The sequence below is a fragment of the Eumetopias jubatus genome, unplaced genomic scaffold (assembly GCF_037043125.1).
Source record: "Eumetopias jubatus isolate StellerSeaLion01/CBP00866 unplaced genomic scaffold, mEumJub1_p1.0 scaffold_5, whole genome shotgun sequence".
In the NCBI taxonomy this organism is placed as follows: domain Eukaryota; kingdom Metazoa; phylum Chordata; class Mammalia; order Carnivora; family Otariidae; genus Eumetopias; species Eumetopias jubatus.
Window position 1 is genome coordinate 31,185,947 of NW_028274811.1, and position 20,651 is coordinate 31,206,597.

The following is a 20,651-nucleotide window of genomic DNA, read 5'->3' on the forward strand; positions in this document are numbered from 1 at the left end:
GGCGCCCCATTATGGAGATTTCTGACTCCTCCCATCTGGCTCTTCAGCGACCTTCAGATCCTATTAGATTCCAGAGCTGGATCTTCTGTGTGGTGATTTCAATCTGGGAGCAGCTTGTGAAATGAAGCTACTCATTGTTTGGTGGACAGATAAGCCAAGAAGGGAGAGGGGGTTGTTTGGCTTGGAGAGGCGGCTCACCAGGCATCTTGTGACAGAGTAACAAACATAGAAAAATAATCATGGAAATGAAGAAGGAAAACCTGTACAAGATGAAAAGAACAGCAATAGCACTAGAAATTTCCAACAGGTAAGAAACTGGGAAACAAACCTCTAAAATGCCAAAGAAAAATCTTGCAAATGTGTTTTTCAAATGTTCATTTCATGTTAAAATAATCCAGTTTTAAAATGTGAAGATCATTAAAAATTAGAACTGTCATGCTTTCAGGCCTAATTATACCAGATGTCTTCTTGCTTATGTGATCGTACAAACAACCCCGCAGCTTTAGAATGCACCACTGAAAGAAAATTATCAAAAGAAATCACCAAATGGTAGTACTGGTACAATGCAGTTTCAATTACTTTTTGTTTATCTGTTTGTAAATAAACTTAAAAACCTGGTATACATACCTTTATTGGCAGAGTATAGCTCTCCTTTCTTGATACATTTAATATACTGCTATTTTAAAGAATTAAAAACCTTAACATCCCTATAATGACAACCCAGTCATTAACCTTCACAGAAAATTAAAGCCAATTCAGACAATCTGTGTTGGCTTGACTTTAAAAGTAACTGTTAGGCTTTGGGAAATGATTGTGTATATTTTCCAATTACACTTTACATGGACTCAGGCAATTGTCAAGTTTCAGGAAAAACAGATAAACCATTTCCAGCAGAGAAAATCAAAATACATGTAATAAAAGAATGGATGAGTCAAATGTTATCCCCAAATCTTAAAACACAGCACACATTTCTGCAATAGACAGATGTGAAATTTTATTTTTTGGAATGGGTGAATAGTCGAATAGGAGTTTCCATGGTCTAGAATAAGCAGGCCAATTATACTTTTTATTTTTTTTAAGATTTTATTTATTCATTTGAGACAGAGTGCGCGTGTAAGAGCACACAAGCAGGGGAAGCAGCAGAGGAAGAGGGAGAAGCCGGCTTCCCACTGAGCAGGGAGCCTGACAACAGGGCTCGATCCCAGTATTCCAGGGACCACAACGCAAGCTGAAGGCCAATGCTTAACCGACTGAGCCATCCAGGCACCCGCCAATTATACTTTTTAATAAGGCTATGAAAGAGTAGGCATTTGTTTCTTGATGCTTCTTGTGGTTGGTTAATACAGTACTTTGTTCTTAGGGAGAGCTCTAAGATGTGTCTTTACAGAACTTCTAGTTTTATTTGTTTTCGTGGGGTGCAAATGATTAATTTGATTGATTTTCTTTAAAATGAAATGACCAGTAAACTAGAAATATTGCTTTGGGTATGGTTTAGAAAGTAGAAGTCTTCCTCCTCACTCTGCCACTAACTATGCAACCATGAGCAAGTCACTGGGTCTTGGATGCCATGTTTTTAAATGAGAATTAAAGTATCATTCCTATCTAGAGTACACGACTGCTACAGAGCTCAAATAAGACAGCCCACTTTGTCAACACTTAAATTCTTGAATAAATTAATGAGTGTGGTAGTACTTTAAAATCATCAAGCCCTAAACAAATGCAAGATGTTATCTGCATCAACACAGCAGCACAATCTGTATTCCTTGAGGTTTAAGGAAAAGGAGAAAGAGTTCGATGGGGGAGATGCATGCAGTGTGGCCCTGACCTATTCTAGGATCCCCACATAAACATTTGGGGTGTGCAGGTGTGGCAAAACTTCACTTTGCCCATGGCCACAGACTCCCTGAAGTTACATTAAGGGAACTGTTTGAATATAAAAGAATTGGAAAATGTTCTACTCATTTACTTTTAAAATTAAAAATAAGAAAAACAGAAATTTATTCAGGAAATATAAAACAGGGGCACCTGGGTGGCTCAGTTAGTTAAGCATCCAACTGTTGATCTCAGCTCAGGTCCTGATCTCAGGGTTGTGAGTTCAAGCCCCACGGTGAGCTCCCCACGTTGAGCGGGGAACCTACTTTAATAAACAAACAAACAAACAAACAAACAGGAGGCAGCAGAAAATAGTGGAAAGAGCATGGAAATCTGAGAGCCAGAAGACTTGGGCTCTGGTCCCTGTTCTCCCAGTAATTAACTGCAAAACTGCAACCAACAGTGTCAAATGAGAGGGGTCTATTAGAATACCTGTAATGTCTTCTCCAGGTCAAGACACCATAGCACCAAATGAAATATAACACATAGTCTAAAATATGCTTCAATTTTTCTGTGTTATAGACAATTAAGGGAAAGGGGGAAACAGAGGAGACAATGCGACAGGTATCACAAGAGGAAGACAATGAAAGGTAAGGAAAAAGCACGGAGACCAAGGGGCAGTCACACACGAATTCTGCTCCCAAACCCCCACCAAAAAATAAGAGTTGTATGAAGAGAGAAAAAGAGAAAGACACACTAATTTAAAAAAAAAGTAGATACAGAAATGAAGGTGCATAGAGATACTTTGGCAGAATAACGCATTTATTTTGTTCATCCTAAAACCTTTGAACACAAAACTATCAAAAATGTGTAATGTTTAAGGCATGAAAAGGCATACATGGCACCAGTTCAAGGCATGTGCTCCACGAACCAAATACAGTCAAGTTAGAGACTGAAGATTACCTACCTCTGTCACGTCCTACTCATATTTTTGGGCAAAATGTGACTCAGTAATTTGAGATTTCACAGCTCTGGGTCATTTCCAACCAAACAAGCCAAAGATGAACTTTCCTAAAATAGAAATGTATCCCAAGAATTTTTTTATGCATCAAAGCTTAGCTTTGATCCTGCTTCCAGATATGCAGGATTTAAATACTTTAACTTAATAGTTACCAATTATGTAAAGTGTAAGCCCCACATTGCCATTTAACATCCATACTGGGGATTTTCCTGTTAATCTTCTCTGTCTCGTGTAGAGGGCAATGGATAATGTAACTCCAGCACTCCCCTTTGAATTCCTCCCAGATGAGGCCCATCTGACCTTCTTCTGGCTTTTCTGAGCTTCAAGCCTCTATAGGAACTTATAGACTGGGGAGTTAATTTGCACTTTGCTACTAATCAACACAGGAGCGTAGACAGACCTCTGCTAAGCTTCAGACCAGCTGTTGCAGGGTGGTGAGTAACCCACCATTCACTCAGCCCAGACAACCCACATCAAACAGAACAGGCAACACAACAGATTCCCAATGTGTATTCCCATCTCTGTTACCAATCTGCTAGGAACTCTACCAAATTGTATGAATTTCCACATAAGTAAAGAGGAAACTGTTATTCACACCCTTCTCTGAAGGATTCATAGGAAGCTTTCCCTTCTTGTGGACAAAAAGAACTGGGAAGAAAACAAGCACAAGATTTTGCTGGTCTTGTTTGGCTTTAGCTAAGCCCTTAGACCTTTCTGTAGTTTGATTTCCATCTATGAAATGGAAATATAACAATCCCACCTCTTTCTAGCAACCGTGATATTGGAGAAATAAATAGTACAGTGGATAGGAAAGCACTTATAGCTCTCTAGAGGATGGGGATTAGATCAATTCTGTCTGAAACATTCAACAAGTATAACAGCAACAACAATAACAAGCATGTGCATTTGCACAGTGTTTAATAGTTTATAGGATGCTTTAAATACATTATTTCATTAGCCCTTAAACCAAGGTGTGTGAAATAGGGAGGCCGTTTTTTGGTTTCATTTGGCAAGTGAAGAAACTGAGGCCCAGAGTAGCCGAGTGACTTGCCCAAGATCAAAGACCTAGTTAGCAGCAGAACATGTCTCCTGATAGGAAGTCTAGCACTCACTCCAGCAGACGTGCACCTGTGTATGAAGTTATCGCCTACTTCCTTTTCATGCCTTTCCTCCTCCAAGTAAAGCTTGCTTAGGAGAAGGTATCTTAATCAAAGTTTTCTAGGTCTCATTTACAGTTCTAGTCTGTTATAAAGAGCTTAAATCTGTCTTCACATTCCCCTTCAGCCAATATCTGTGAACTCTAGGTCTGCTGAACCCCTGAATCATGCAAGCCTTAAAACATGACAATACCACTGTTGATCAATTTCGCTCTCTCTACTTGCCACTACATCATATCTGAGCCACAGTTCAGTTCCTTGGGTCTTTTACAAAATATACTGTCTTAGTCCACAGTTGCTATCCACCCATGACATTTTTATGGTGTTCCGCATTGAAGTATCTATTGTTAAAACCGTGACAGACGTAACAAGTATTCTTAAGGTGATTTCTTTCCAGTAAGAATCTGCTAAGGCTTTGAACTCAGGATGTGAGAGCAGGCCAGGGTAATTTCAAACAGCAAACAAACATCTGTTCTCTTTTTTTTCCTACTGCTCAGCTTCCTTTATCAATGTTATTTATGTTGTTTTCCTCAAATTCCTAAAGAATAAACCAAGATGAAGGGTATTTTTTTCTCTTTGCTTTCTTTCAATTTATCCTCCTTGGGTCAGAAATCTCAGGACTTAAAATGGTGGGGAGTTCATCATGCCTGTTGTATATTCTGGTCTGAATAATTCCACTGAATATAACCACCCTAGGCCATGCTGAACCACAGGATCAGTGTTCCCCTTTCCTCTGGAAGTCAGAGGAAGGGACCCAGAGGAAGGGAGAATGCTTCCTAAATAAAGTTAATTCTGAGGAGTGGCTCACTAGGTAAATCTGGAGATCCTCACCTGGATCTCCAGAATCTGAGCATCATACCCAGAAACCCCCTGTGCGGAGTATGGCTTCAGTCCCAGAGAATATAACTAGTACAAAGAGGAGACAGCATGTGCTACTCCACAGCAGGCATGATTTGTGATTCTAGCCTCCAGACTAAAGACTATTGACTAGCTCTGGGCAGTGGAGCTGACAAATTTTATTCAGGACATAAATACTGAACACTACTATGTGCTCTACGTTGGGGCTAAGGGACAAATGCAGTTGCATGATCTCATTTAATCCTCACAACAACTCAGACACTGTTTATCCCCATTTTACAGATAAGAAAACTGAGCAGGAAGAGGCACCTGGGTGGCTCGATTAGTTAAGCATCTGACCCTTGGTCTCAGCTCAGGTCTTGATCTCATGGTCATGAATTCAAGCCCCGCGTTGGGCTCCACACTGGGCATAGAGCCTACTTTAAAAAAAAAAAAAAACCCTAAGCAGGAAGGGCAAATGACTTGTGTCAAAGTCACACAGACACCAAATAGTGATGCTCCAAATTGAAACTCAACTCCAAACCAAACATGGTACTCTGGCCTTCATAGATGGCATACACACACATAGACACACACACCCACACAAAACACAGGAGGTGACAGGAATGGAAACATATTTGGGCAACCTTATATAGTTAACAGAATGCTATCACATTCCCTTCCTTATTAGCTCTAAAGACTAATGGCTGGGACAAATAAAGCACCCTGAGATGAAAAGAGGGCAAGGGCAGAGAGATCCATCTCTCTATGTCCTCTCAGGGACACTGTTCCCCTACAGACTTGTCCAGGTTGTTAAGAACTTGCACTAATATCTGGGTTCTCTTTAATTTTTTAGGATCTCAGACTGATACTCAAGTCATTGGTGCATTTCCACTGAGCAGAGATAAAAATCAAGGAAGATTAAACCCTACTAATTACTCACTGGAAGCCTCAGAGTCAAGTGCTTCCCAAGAACTGATGGCCAAAATAAGCTTAGAAAAAGCTCTTCTTACAATACTAACAAAATGGAACTTTCTCTATCCAGAACTATCCAGCATCTAATAAAACCAATGCCAGAAAGCAACAACTCTGCATTTCTCTACGTTGAGGCCTACTGACCCCCTTCTCTAGCCTTGCTCCTATTCCTCATAGTATATAGTGTGGTCTTAAGAGTGAGCCTTTTGGGGGCACCTGGGTGGCTCAGTCATTAAGCGTCTGCCTTCAGCTCAGGTCATGAACCCAGGGTCCTGGGATCGAGCCCCACATTGGGCTCCCTGCTCCGCAGGAAGCCTGCTTCTCCCTATCCCACTCCCCCTGCTTGTGTTCCTGCTCTCGCTGTGTCTCTCTCTGTCAAATAAATAAATAAAATCTTAAAAAAAAAAAGTGAGCCCTTTTTGTAAACCTTTCTCTCATCATTATACTGACTGCCTCCTCTAACATCTTCATATATGTAATGTGCATACCTTTTACTGTCATCTACACTCTGATGGGCCACTGGATATTTGGGGATACCATGTGCAAACTCAGCAGAGTATCTCCATCTCTATCCATAATTCTCACTTGTATTAATTGCTGTTGAAAGGTATCCGCTGGCGTGCCTGGGTGGCTCAGTCAATTACACATCTGACTCTTGATTTCAGCTCAGATCATGATCTCAGGGTTCTGAGATCAAGCCCCGCATCAGGTACCCCGCTCAGCAAAGGCAGAATCTACTTGAGATTCTCACTCTCCCTTTCCCTCTGCCCCTACTCTCTCTCTCTCTCTCAAATAAATAAATAATCTTTATTTTTTTCTTTTTCTCGCATTTATTTTTTTTAAAGATTTTATTTATTTATTTTGACAGAGAGAGAGGGAGAGACAGCAAGAGAGGGAACACAAGCAGGGGGAGTGGGAGAGGGAGAAGCAGGCTTCCCGCCGAGCAGGGAGCCCGATGCAGGGCTCGATCCCAGGACCCTGGGATCATGACCCGAGCTGAAGACAGACACTTAACGACTGAGCCAACCAGGCACCCCTCACATTTATTTTTTTATTTAAATTCAATTAGCCAACATAATAAATAAATCCTAAAAAAAAAGTTTCAGATGACTGTGAACCCCTATGGCTGGAAACCCAGTGTACCTCATGCCTACTGGGGTATTACATTGATCTGGCTGTTTTCTGTTGTCTATGCCCTTCTTCCTGTACTACCACCCACCAATGAGACTTTTCAGAACCTCTCTCTCCCCAGTGACCTCTACACCCACGGTGTGGCCTGCATAGAGAACTGGCCCTCCAAAATGAAGCAGCTCATCTTTACCAGCTTCATGTTTATGGTCCAGTACTGTGTCCCTCTGAACTTCATCCTCATCTGCTATTTGAAGACTGTTATCTGCCTCCACAGGAGAAATGAGAAGGAAGACAGAAAGAGGGAAACTGAGAGCCCGCTCAATGAGAACAAGAGGATCAACACAACGTTGATATCCACTGTAGTGACCTTTGGAGCCTGCTGGTTGCCCCTGAACATCTTCAGTGTTATTTTTGATTGGTGTCATGAGGTGCTGATGAGCTGTCACCGTGACCTGATATTTGTAATTTGCCACTTGACTGCTATAGTTTCCACATGCATAAATCCTCTATTTTATGGCCTTCTCAACAAAAATTTCCAGAAAGACCTGGTAGTGCTTATTCACCATTGCTGGTGCTTTGCACCTCAGGAAAGATATAGAAAATGCTGCCATCTCCACTATGCACACAGATGAATCCAAGGGATCATTAAGGTTGGCTCTTGCATCAACAGGTATATAAAAATTGTTAACAATGGTAAAAATGTTCCTGAATGAAAGATTGAGAGGTAATGGCTGGCAATAGGACAAAATGCACAAAAAAAGAAACCAGAACCAAAAAAAGAGAGCAACTTTATACTACTGACTTTTGCTTTAGGCCAGACCTGTCTATGCCATATATCTGACCAAAACACAGACACAGATACACACCAGCCCTTTTCTCTTAGGAGAGTAACTCTTAATAACTCAACCTCACTGCTTAGGACAAAGAATAACAGTGAGAAAGCCACAGAGGTAAGCAGCACTGCTGGCTGGGGAACAAGGTCCCAGATGCTGCTGTTCAATGGGACACCCACAAAAGTTATTACTGACCATATGTCTAGTAAAAGCACTGCTATCCCACTTTAGTGTTAAAAAAATTTCTTTTTCATATTTGAGAACTGTAACTTTCAATCAAGTAACCATTCAATTAATTAGCAAAATCAGAAAGCCCCCTTCATAATTGATTAATTACCCAACAAAATAAGTTTGGACTGGAAGTTGAAGAAATAGTTTTAACTTCACATTAAAACTGAGTATTGTAGGGGCGCCTGGGTAGCTCCATCAGTTAAGCATCTGCCTTTAGCTCAGGTCATGATCCCAGGGTCCTGGGATCGAGCCCCGCATTGGGCTCCCTGCTCAGCAGGAAGCCTGCTTCTCCCTCTCCTTCTGCTGCTCCCCCTGCTTGTGCTCTCTCATTCTCTCCCTGTCAAATAAATAAAAATAAAATCTTTAAAATAAATGAATATGGTTTTGGGTGCAACTGTAAATGGGAGCGACTCCTTAATTTCTCCTTCTCTGTCTTGTTGGTGTATAGGAATGCCACTGATTTCAATCCCATTTACAATTGCACCCAAAACCATAAGATACCTAGGAATAAATCTAACCAAAGAGGCAAAGAATCTGTACTCAGAAAACTATAAAATACTCATGAAAGAAACTGAGGAAGACACAAAGAAATGGAAAAACATTCCATGCTCATGGATTGGAAGAACAAATATTGTGAAGATGTCAATGCTACCTAGAGCAATCTACACATTCAATGCAATCCCCATCAAAATACCATCCACTTTTTTCAAAGAAATGGAACAAATAATCCTAAAATTTGTATGGAACCAGAAGAGACCCCAAATAGCCAGAGGAATGTTGAAAAACCAAAGCAAAGCCGGCGGCATCACAATTCCAGACTTCAAGCTCTATTACAAAGCTGTCATCATCAAGACAGTATGGTACTGGCACAAAAACAGACACATAGATCAATGGAACAGAATAGAGAGCCCAGAAATGGACCCTCAATTCTATGGTCAACTCATCTTCGACAAAGCAGGAAAGAATGTCCAATGGAAAAAAGTCTCTTCAACAAATGGTGTTGGGAAAATTGGACAGCCACATGCAGAAGAGTGAAACTGGACCATTTCCTTACACCACACACAAAAATAGACTCCAAATGGTTGAAAGACCTAAACGTGAGACAGGAGTCCATCAAAATCCTAAAGGAGAACACAGGCAGCAACCTCTTCAACCTCAGCCGCAGCAACTTCTTCCTAGAAACATCGCCAAAGGCAAGGGAAGCAAGGGCAAAAATGAACTATTGGGACCTCATCAAGATAAAAAGCTTTTGCACAGCAAAAGAAACGGTCCACAAAACCAAAAGACAACTGACAGAATGGGAGAAGATATTTGCAAATGTATCAGATAAAGGGCTAGTATCCAAAATCTATAAAGAATTTCTTAAACTCAAAACCCAAATAACAAATGATCCAATCAAGAAATGGGCAGAAGACATGAACAGACATTTTTCCAAAGAAGACATCCAAACAGCCAACAGACACATGAAAAATTGCTCAACATCACTTGGCATCAGGGAAATCCAAATCAAAACCTCAATGAGATACCACCTCAGACCAGTCAGAATGGCTAAAATTAACAAGTCAGGAAATGACAGATGTTGGCAGCGATGCAGAGAAAGGGGAACCCTCCTACGCTGTTGGTGGGAATGCAAGCTGGTGCAACCCCTCTGGAAAACAGTATGGGGGTTCTTCAAAAAGTTGAAAATAGAGCTACCATACGATCCAGCAATTGCACTACTGGGTATTTACCCCCAAGATACAAATGTAGGGATCCAAAGGGGTACGTGCACCCTGATGTTTATGGCAGCAATGTCCACAATAGCCAAACTGTGGAAAGAGCCAAGATGTCCATCAACAGGTGAATGGATACAGAAGATGTGGTGTATATATATATATATATATATATATATATATATATATATATACACACAATGGAACATTATGCAGCCATCAAAAAGAATGAAATCTTGTCATTTGCAACAATGTGGGTGGAACTGGAGGGTATTATGCTGAGTGAAATAAGTCAATCAGAGAAAGACATGTATCCTATGACCTCACTGATATGAGGAATTCTTAATCTCAGGAAACAAACTGAGGGTTGCTGGAGTGGTGGGGGGGTGGGAGGGATGGGGTGGCTGGGTGATAGACATTGGGGAGGGTATGTGCTATGGTGAGCGCTGTGAAGTGTGCAAGACTGTTGAATCACAGATCTGTACCTCTGAAGTAAATAATATATTATATGTTAAAAAAAAAAGAAGAAGAAGATAGCAGGAGGGGAAGAATGAAGGGGAGTAAGTCGGAGGGGGAGACGAACCATGAGAGACGATGGACTCTGAGAAACAAACTGAGGGTTCTAGAGGGGAGGAGGGTGGGAGGATGGGTTAGCCTGGTGATGGGTATTAAGGAGGGCACGTTCTGCATGGAGCACTGGGTGTTATATGCAAACAATGAATCAGGGAACACTACATCAAAAACTAATGATGTAATGCATGGTGATTAACATAACATTAAAAAAATAAAAGTATCATCCAACTTTAAAATAAATAAATAAATAAATAAATAAATAAATAAATAAATAAATAAAAGTATTGTAATTATAATTACCTCCCATGCTTGAATCCAATTCTGTAGTTTATGGTAACAGTACGTTTTCTTCACTAACAATGCTATTAGCACCACTAGAAATGACCACAAACTCTTTAGCACTCACGTGATGCCAGAAATCACATTATTTTTTTTTAAGATTTAGTTATTTATTTGAGAGAGAGAGAGAGAGAGAGAGAGTGGGCAGAGAGGGAGAAAGAAAATCTCAAGCAGACTCCCCACTGAGCATGAAGCCCACACAGAGTTCAATCCCACAACCCTGAGATCATGACCTGAGCCAAAACCAAAAGATGGACACTCAACCAACTAAGCCACCCAGGCGCCCCCACATTAACTAATTTATTAATGGCCAATGTATATAGACCTTTAATTATGAAATGGCTTTTTTATCCCGAATTCTCTCTGTGTATTAGATAGGGGTCATGATGCATCTATTATTGGGTCTGAGGGACTTCATCAGTAGCATTTTTATAATTAGCTCCAGATTTTTTAAACCTCTCATAAATCTTATGAGTTTTAAGTTTATGACTTAAACTTTAAAAAATACTGCTCATCCCCACAGTGTCACATAGAAGAATCAGTTAGACTGTTTTCAAAAAGAACACTAAGCTAGTGTTCAATCACCATTAGCTCAGGAATTTCTACTAAATCATGACCAGCTTTATCTCTTCCTTGGATAAATCTCCTTTATACTATCACATTTGAGCTACAGCTTATGTATCTGTTAAAAATGTAACCGTATCTTCTTTTGAATAAAAGGTAATATTTCTCTGAATACCTGTGATTTTCCTATTGTATTTTTTTTTCTTGCACATTAGCCTTTATGTTTTCCCCTCCTGAAAAATATCTTCCTTCTCTCTACCTCTTCCTCTCCCTCCGTCCCTCTCCCTACCTTTTCCTTTCCTTTAGGATTCCTATTCTATCATTTGAAAAAAAAAATGAACAACAAAGCACTGTAGGACACCCAAATGGAAAAAAAAAAATGTAACAGTTTCACAGCATCAGCTGCAAATAAAAGCTCTTGTCTAAAAACCAACTTCAAGGGCACCTGGGTGGCTCAGCCATTGGGCATCTGCGTTCGGCTCAGGTCATGATCCCAGGATCCTGAGATCAAGCCCCGCATCAGGCACCCTGTTCAGTGGGAAGCCTGCTTCTCCCTCTCCCACTCCCCCTGCTTGTGTTCCCTCTCTCACTGTGTCTCTGTCAAATAAATAAAATCTTTAAAAATAAATTAATTAATTAAAATAAAATAAAATAAATAAAAACCAACTTCAAATGGTACAGCTTAGAATTTTAAAGGTACAGGACTATGACCTCTTGGCCCAGAAAACAGTCAACTCTACCTAGATAACCCCTTCTATCTCTCCTGAGAGATAGTGGTTAGTCCTATAATTAAGATCTAATAGGTTATTTTACTTACTTGGTAAAGACACACTAATTCCAGTTTCCATTACTAAAATGATTCTGACCAAACCACTAAAAGCAAAAAAAAGGCTTTCATCAAACTCTGGTATCACCCCAACCCCTCATCCACACACATGCACTCAGGCTCCTCTAACCTTGACCCCCACCACCCTGAGCATTCAAAAGAGATCTCTAATCTATGATTAAATATTATGGTGGTATCTCTGGCTCCATGCTAAGAGCTATCTCCTTCTATTAAACTGTTTTGTCTTTCTCCTAAATTTACCTTGAGTTTTAATGAAACGAAAGTCACTAATATATAACTGTCAATAATAGTTTTTCTTTTTTTTTTAAAGATTTATTTATTTATATGTTTAGAGAGACAGCACAAGCAGGGGGAACAGCAGAGGGAGAGGGAGAAGCAGACTCCCTGCTGAGCGGGGAGCCCCATGTGGGGCTCGATCCCAGGACCCCGGGATCATGACCTGAGCCGAAGGCAGCCGTCTAACTGACTGAGCCACCCAGGTGCCCCAATAATAGTTTTTCCTGCGGTTATTTTTACCTCAAAAAAATAGTGAATTAAATGTACTTTTTAATTCATGCCTTTCCCCTTAAGGGCCTTACATTCTGCAAGCAGGACAGGACAGGTCTATAAGCAATTACTTAAGAAAGTATGATGGACAGGGAAATGCATATCAAAACCATAATGAGATATCACCTCATACCTATCAGAATGGCTAGAATCAAAAAGACAAGAAATATCAAGTGTTGGTGAGGATGTAGAGAAAAAGGAACCCTCTTGTTAGTGGAAATCCAACTTGGTGCAGCCATTGTGGAAAACAGTATGGAAGTTCCTCCAAAAATTAAAAAGAGAATTACCATACAATCCAGTAATTCCACTACTGGGTATTCACCCAAGGAAAACAAAAATGCTAATTCAAAAAGACATATGCACCCTTATGTTTATTGCAGCATTATGTACAATAGCCAAGATATGGAAGCAACCCAAGTATCTGTCTACAGATGAACAGATAAAGATGTGGTATATATGTACAATGGAATATTACTCAACCATAAAAAAGAATGAGCTCTTCGGGCACCTGGGTGGCTCAGTCAGTTAGGCGTCTGCCTTGGGCTCAGGTCATGATCTCCGGGTCCTGGGATTGAGCCCCGCATCGGGCTCTCCACTCAGCGGTGAGTCTACTTCTCCCTCTCCCTCTGTGATCTCTCTCACTTTCGCTGTCCTCAAATAAATAAAAATCTTAAAAAAAAAAAAAATGAGATCTTGCCATTTGCAACATGGATGGACCTAGAGGTTATATATAATGCTAAGTGAAATAAGCCAGAGAAAGACAAATACCATATGATTTCACTCACACTTGGAATTTAAGAAACAAAACAAATGAACAAAGAATAAAACAGCTAAACAAACAAACAGAAAAACAGACTCCTACATACAGAGAACAAATTATTGGTTGCCAGAGGGGAGGCGAGTGGGGAGATGAGTGAAATAAATAAAGAGGATTAAGAGTACACTTATCAAAATAAGCAGTGAGTAATGTAGAGAATTCTTGAATCACTATATTATACATTTGAAACTAATGTAATAGTATATATTAATTATACTGGAATTTAAAAATAAATAAAATTTTTTATAAAATTTAAAATATACATATATACATAAGTAATTTAGATAATTCCGACAATTATGTGAAAGCAAATGGTTCATCCTTCAATAAATGTATTTCTGGCTTCTTTGCACTATGAAAAAAAAGAGTATACCTATCATAATAAGCACTAAGTAATCTATAGAACTGTTAAATCATTATATTGTACACCTGAAACTAATATAACACTGCATATTAATTATATTTCAATAAAAAATACATTTTAAAAAAGTAAAATGTCCAAGTTATAACATGTTACTGAATAAAAAATAGTAATAAGTAAAAAATAAAGACAAGAAAAGAAAGTTTGATGGAAGTATAAACCAAGAGTTGTGGGGGCCCAACAGAGGTAAAAATTGTTTTTGAGAGGAAACAAGGAAAGGTTTCAAGAAAGTCAACTTCCTGCTTTGTAGTATTTGTGGATCTGGCCCATCAGTCTCGTCTATTGTTGAGCCACTTGTGAATGAAATAAGGCTTTCTTTTCTCACGTGCCTGATGGGCCTGTATTCTCCCTTCTAGGAATCTGAGACTGGAACCTCATGATGTTTCCCAGATAGCCTTGGAAACACAATGTCCTGTGGTCGATGATCCAAAAATCTGCTCCTCCATCTCCTGACCGCAAATCATTCTGGACTGAGAGTAATGTTTCATATCTTTAATTGTTTTTCAGAAAAGATGAATATCAGTGAGATGAATAAATACTTATGCCCTCAATTACTAAAGTAACTATTCTGAATGTGTCTGTCCAGTGCACCAGAGTTGAATGGAAAAATGCTAAAACATCCTTACAACAAGTCCCCTAAGTTTTCTCTCTGCCTATTTCTAAAGATTCCCCCAGGAATAATACCCAAACAATCTCTAACAGAGAGAATCAACAATATAAATAACTTAAAATAAAGAATACCCCAATGTGGTTTAAATGTGTATGATGTGTACTTCTCTGCAATGGAAGATGCGATATTCTGAAAAAGGTATAAACATGACAGAGCAACATGCATGAGGCTTCAACTCAAAGAGGCTGCTTCCCTTCCCACTTCATGCTGAAGAGTGTATATATATGTATAATATATATATATATATATATATATACACACCCTCACACACACATACATACTTATACACACACACACACACACACATATAGAAAGTCCTTACTATATACTTAGCACTGTGTTAGATATAGAAAAAGTGTAAGAAACAGCTTTGAAGAGTTTACAATCTAGTTGAACTGTCAGAGTTCAGAATACATCAGAGGGGTAATTCGGTCTTGGTTCTGAAGGCTTTCCTTCTGGCTAAGGTGAAAGCTGCCTAAAGGAAAGTAGAGAGTCACTGAAGGCAGACTTAACAATAACGGAGCCCTCGATTTATCTCTATACCCCTAGTGAGAATATACTGGGCAAGAGAAGAGTAAGGATCCCCTATGAGGGGAAGGGGGGAGTATGTCAAGGCTGAGGTGCTCAGGAACTCCTACAATCCTCCCTGAAGTCATCTATGCAATACATGTGCTCGTGCAGTAACCTGGAGAATGAAGATGACAGATAATTCCAGTGGGCCAAGGAAGGCAAGCAGGTCCCTTTCCACTGTTTCTATGCCCAAATCAAACTCCTTCTTGAAGCTGGGATGGTGTTTCCCCTGCTGGAGACATGAAAGGATGGGGGGTGCTGGTGACAGGAACATATCCATCTGACATCTGGTTGTGGACTGTTTGCTGGGATTCTCTATTTTAGATCTGTTCTTCTAACTGGATTGGGAACTTTCAGAGACCTTGACCTACATCCACTATTCCTCCTGTACCAGCAGTCTACTGCCCACCTCAGTATTTAAGATAGGACTAGGCAAGGAAAAAACATTTAATACATATAGATTTTTTTAAAGATTTTATTTATTCATTTGAGAGAGAGAGAATGAGAGAGAGAGCACATGAAAGGGGGGAGGGTCAGAGGGAGAAGCAGACTTCCCGCCGAGCAGGGAGCCCGATGCGGGACTTGATCCAGGGGCTCCAGGATCATGACCTGAGCCGAAGGCAGTCACCCAACCAACTGAGCCACCCAGGCACCCTAATACGTATAGATTTTATTATTTTTTTAAAGATCCTATTTATCCACTTGTCAGAGAGAGAGAGAGAGAGAGGGAGAGCGTGCAAGCAGGGGGAGGGGCAGGCAGAGGCAGAGAGAGAAGCAGGTCTCCTGCCAAGCAAGGAGCTTGATGTGGGACTTGATCCCAGGACCCTGGGATCATGATATGAGCTGAAGGCAGACAGTTAATCAACTGAGCCACCCAGGCATCCCTAATACATATAGATTTTTAAAAGTTCTTTCTTGTGGGGGAACCCTCCTACACTGTTGGAGGGAATGCAAGCTGGTGCAACCACTCTGGAAAACAGTATGGAGGTTCCTCAAAAAGTTGAAAATAGAGCTACCATACGATCCAGCAATTGCACTACTGGGTATTTACCCCCAAGATACAAATGTAGGGATCCAAGGGGGTACGTGCACCCCAATGTTTATAGCAGCAATGTCCACAATAGCCAAACTGTGGAAAGAGCCAAGATGTCCATCGACAGATGAACAGATAAAGAAGATGTGGTATATATACACAATGGAATATTATGCAACCATCAAAAGGAATGAGCTCTTGCCATTTGCAACGACGTGGATGGAACTGGAGGGTGTTATGCTGAGTGAAATAAGTCAATCAGAGAAAGACATGTATCCTATGACCTCACTGATATGAGGAATTCTTAATCTCAGGAAACAAACTGAGGGTTGCTGGAGTGGTGGGGGGTGGGAGGGATGAGGTGGCTGGGTGATAGACACTGGGGAGGGTATGTGCTATGGTGAGCGCTGTGAATTGTGCAAGACTGTTGAATCAAAGATCTGTACCTCTGAAGTAAATAATATATTATATGTTAAAAAAAAAGAAGAAGAAGAAGATAGCAGTAGGGGAAGAATGAAGGGGGTAAATCAGAGGGGGAGACGAACCATGAGAGACGATGGACTCTTAAAAACAAACTGAGGGTTCTAGAGGGGAGGGGGGGTGGGGGGATGGGTTAGCCTGGTGATGGGTATTAAAGAGGGCACGTTCTGCATGGAGCACTGGGTGTTGTGCACAAACAATGAATCATGGAACACTACATCCAAAACTAATGATGTAATGTATGGTGATTAACATAATAAAAAATTTAAAGAAAAGAAAGTTCTTTGTTAAAAAACCAGCTAGGCAGTAATTACTCACTTAATGAATACCTGAATATTTTCAAACCTATGTTTTATTAATTATCCAATGAGAGTAGAAAGACATAATCCTAATTACACAGAGATTATGGTAATATCAAAAAACTGCAAAACCCTGAGTCCTTCAGGACTCAGTTTAAAATGTTAGGGTTGTGAGGATCCCCTAGTCACTGTTCTCATGGCACCCCATGCATCCTTACCACGCAGAACCCTGAAGGCCTATTTACATGTGTGCCTGCTCCACAGGACATGAACTCTCTGAAGGCAGGGACTGGGTCTTATTCACCGTAGTAGCTACAGTGTCAACCAGAGCATCTGGCACCAAGTGGGGAATCAATTAATATTTGCAAACAGTAGGAACAGAATAAATCTGAGGATAACAAATCTTTGCTTGGAAGTGGTATGTGGATCTGAATGGTATATGGGGCCTGTACTCCCTGGACTCAGTACCTGGAGAAGCAGAATGCCAAACTTCCATATGAACTATAATAGCCAGTGCTCAGAACTATGCAATGGCAAGAGGACAAATACAAACACACCTTGGTTCCAGGGGAGGCTCAAGGGCAAAGTGTACTTATTCGTGGCTCATATGTTATTTGCCAATAACAGTTATGCCAGTAAGAGTCAGCTAACTAGGCAGATGCTAGGACTGAAAGAAAATGTTCTATTAACTTCCAATTAACTAAGTTGACAGGTTCTAGGAGCAAACACTTTTAAGAAATCAAAGGCCAGTCTTCCAGGGCAACCAGGCTCCTGGAGAGTAGGCCCCATTATGACTCTATCAGAAGAAAAAACCAGACTCTCTATAAAAGGCCAAGGCAGGACAGAACTTTGTCTTTTTCAGTGAGTCAAATTCTTCTTCTCCATTAAGGGAACATAGAATCTAAAAACAAAAGCTACTGAGTTATTGATTTGGAGGCAGTCTTCCTCATCTAGACGCCTTCTCGTTTTCTACAGCAGGAGTCCTTGACTCCCAGACACAGTTACAAGACAGCTATCTCCTGGTAATTCAAGTTTTACACCTTTCTACTTCCTGCAAAGTTTCTCAGTTTAAAAACAAAGACAAACGTGTGTGTATGTGTGCACATTTGTGCATAGCACCTAGAAAAACGTCTGAAAGATTCCAAAATGTTAAGTGTTTATGCCCAGGTGACAGGACTTTGGGGTGACCTATCTCTACTTCTTTCTTCCTTGTCTCATCTTGCCTTCTAACCTCTCTTCCTCTCTCATTCTTTTTGCCTATTTGCTTATCTATATTTTCTAAATATTCTACAAGAAACATGTATTATTTTTATACTGTTTTCAAATGGGAGATAAAAAGATTAAAACAAGCAAAAATCAAAACACAAAACAAACAAAAAACCTAAGAGTCCAAATCCAAAGTGCCTGACCATGAGGCAGCTGTTGTACAAGAAGTCAAGAAACAAGGGTCTAGCTCAAGGTTTGCGCAAATCACTTATCCTTCCTAAGGTTCAGGTTCCTCATCTACAAAATGCATTACTCATTCAAAAAATATTTAACAAGTATCTACTATGTCAGTAAATACAAGAGTGAGAAAGACTGACATAATTCCCTGCCTTTGTGGCAGTCTATTAGAGATGATACTTTTTTAAAAATTTTTTATTTAAATTCAAGTTAGTTAACATAGAGTGTATTATTAGTTTCAGTGGTAGAATTTAGTGATCCATCAGTTGCATATGACACCCAGTGCTCATTACATCACATGCCCTCCTTAATGCCCATCATCCAGTTACCCCATCCCCTCACCCACCTCCCCTCCAGCAACCCTCACTTTCCTATAGTTGAGTCTCTTGTGATTTGCCTCCCTGTTTTCATCTTATTTTATTTTTCCTTCCCTTGCCCTATGTTCACCTGTTTTGCTTCTTAAATTCCATATATAAGTGAAATCATACATTCGTCTTTCTCCCTCCATTGTGATAGATGAGTGATAGGTGGTCCTTTGGACTCTGTGATTCAGTAACACAGCTTAGAACACAGAATCACTGACTTATTTTGCTTAGCATAATACCCTCTAGGTCCATCCACATCATTGCAAATGGCAAGATTTCTTTCTTTCTTTTTTTTTTTAAAGATTTTATTTGTTTATTTGACAGAGAGAGACACAGCGAGAGAGGGAACACAAGCAGGGGGAGTGGGAGAGGGAGAAGCAGACTCCCCGCGGAGCAGGGAGCCTGATGTGGGGCTCGATCCCAGGACCCTGGGACCATGACCTGAGCCAAAGGCAGACACTTAACAACTGAGCCACCCAGGCACCCCAAGATTTCTTTCTTTTTGATGGCTGAGTAATACTGAGATGATACTTTTCTAAAAAGTAAATTATGGCAAGTAACAGAAAAAAATACAATATTATGAAGGCATTTAGCAGAAGAAACTAATGTCACCTGGGAAGAATGGGGACAGAAAGAAGATAAAGGAATCTTCCTGGAAGAAATAATTTTTAAACTGAGATCTAAAGGATGATTAGGATTTAGCCAGGGAGAGATGACGCTGGTTATGCCCTTAAATGTCTTGTGATTCTGTGATTCTGTGTTCTAAGCTGTGTTACTGAATCACAGAGTCCAAAGGACCATCTATCACTCATCTTGTCTCTCTACTTATTAACTCACTTAATCCTAAAAACATTCTTGTGGCTAGATAACGTTACTTCAGTTTACAAGCGAGGAAGGTGTTAGTTAAGCAAGTTGCCTGAAGGTACACGGTGGTAAATCCTCATCTATCTAATCTAAAATCCCATCCTCCTTCATTCATCATTCAACTATCATTTACTAAGTACCGCCAAGTTCCCTGCTAGACACTGGAGATGGATAGAACAGTAAGACTAAATCCTTGCTCTTGAGGAATGCACTGTTTGAGGGAGGACTGTAAGTCGCCAATTACAACATCGTGATGTGTTTAGAAAGAGGCAGAGTGGGACTATGCCTTTTCATCAGAATCAAGTTCCCTACCTCCCCTAGGAAACCCAGGAGGTACATGATCACTGACAAACACTATACAAATTGGGAAATTTGCAAAGCTGTAGCTGAAGCCCAGCATCCCTGACTGGCACTGACCCACAGCTCTGTCTGCTGTACCATTAGGCCCTGCCACTCTGTTTAGTTGTAAACCTTCCAGGGGAATGCATGTCCAAATGGTATCCACTCATCTTACTATGAAGAATAAGCATGCTCTCAGGCATCCCAAACTGATGAAGAACTTCAGCAGTAGCATCGCAGACTCCTAAAAAAGACATGCATAAGCTAAATAATGCCTGCTATAACCATGGGACACTTCCTGAAAATTTTCAGACAAAACCTCCTTACCCCAATGTCATCTGAAGAACACCCCTCTCTCTGATTTCTGGGAATTCAGAAAAGAAGTACAAAACCAAGATTTCAGAGTTGCTCCTGGAAAAGCTTCAACCAGTAGCTCTCAGAAACAGGTATTATATCTAATTTCATAGTCTAACAAAAATGCAAGGCATGTAGCTTGGTAGAATTAATCTGGGATATATCTTACGATAATTCAGTAGAACCTAGACCTACAGCATTGTGTCAAGGAACCTCAATTCCTCCACAGAGCAAAAGAGGGAAAGAGCTCAAAGATCTCAGGTGTTTACTCATCCCTCTGAGAGGCCACAAGACACATCCACTTGCTCATACATTCAGACCTACAATAAAATTGCCTCTGGTGTTAGTGGGACATGGATTGTGAAGCAATGTCCCTGGAAGCCAGGAGTCTTGGGACTTTCATCTCAATTCTTTCATG

At 40.3% G+C, this 20,651-nt stretch overlaps 1 protein-coding gene across 1 annotated transcript; it reads left to right on the forward strand.

Moving 5' to 3' along the window:
• The first annotated feature begins 239 nt into the window (after positions 1-239).
• LOC148164310 (neuropeptide Y receptor type 6-like) lies at positions 240-7,611 on the forward strand. Its single transcript, XM_088023161.1, is given in 6 exon segments — positions 240-307; positions 2,395-2,462; positions 6,216-6,379; positions 6,381-6,419; positions 6,903-7,529; positions 7,531-7,611. Coding segments are annotated over 6 exon segments (1,047 nt in total).
• Positions 7,612-20,651: the final 13,040 nt, after the last annotated feature.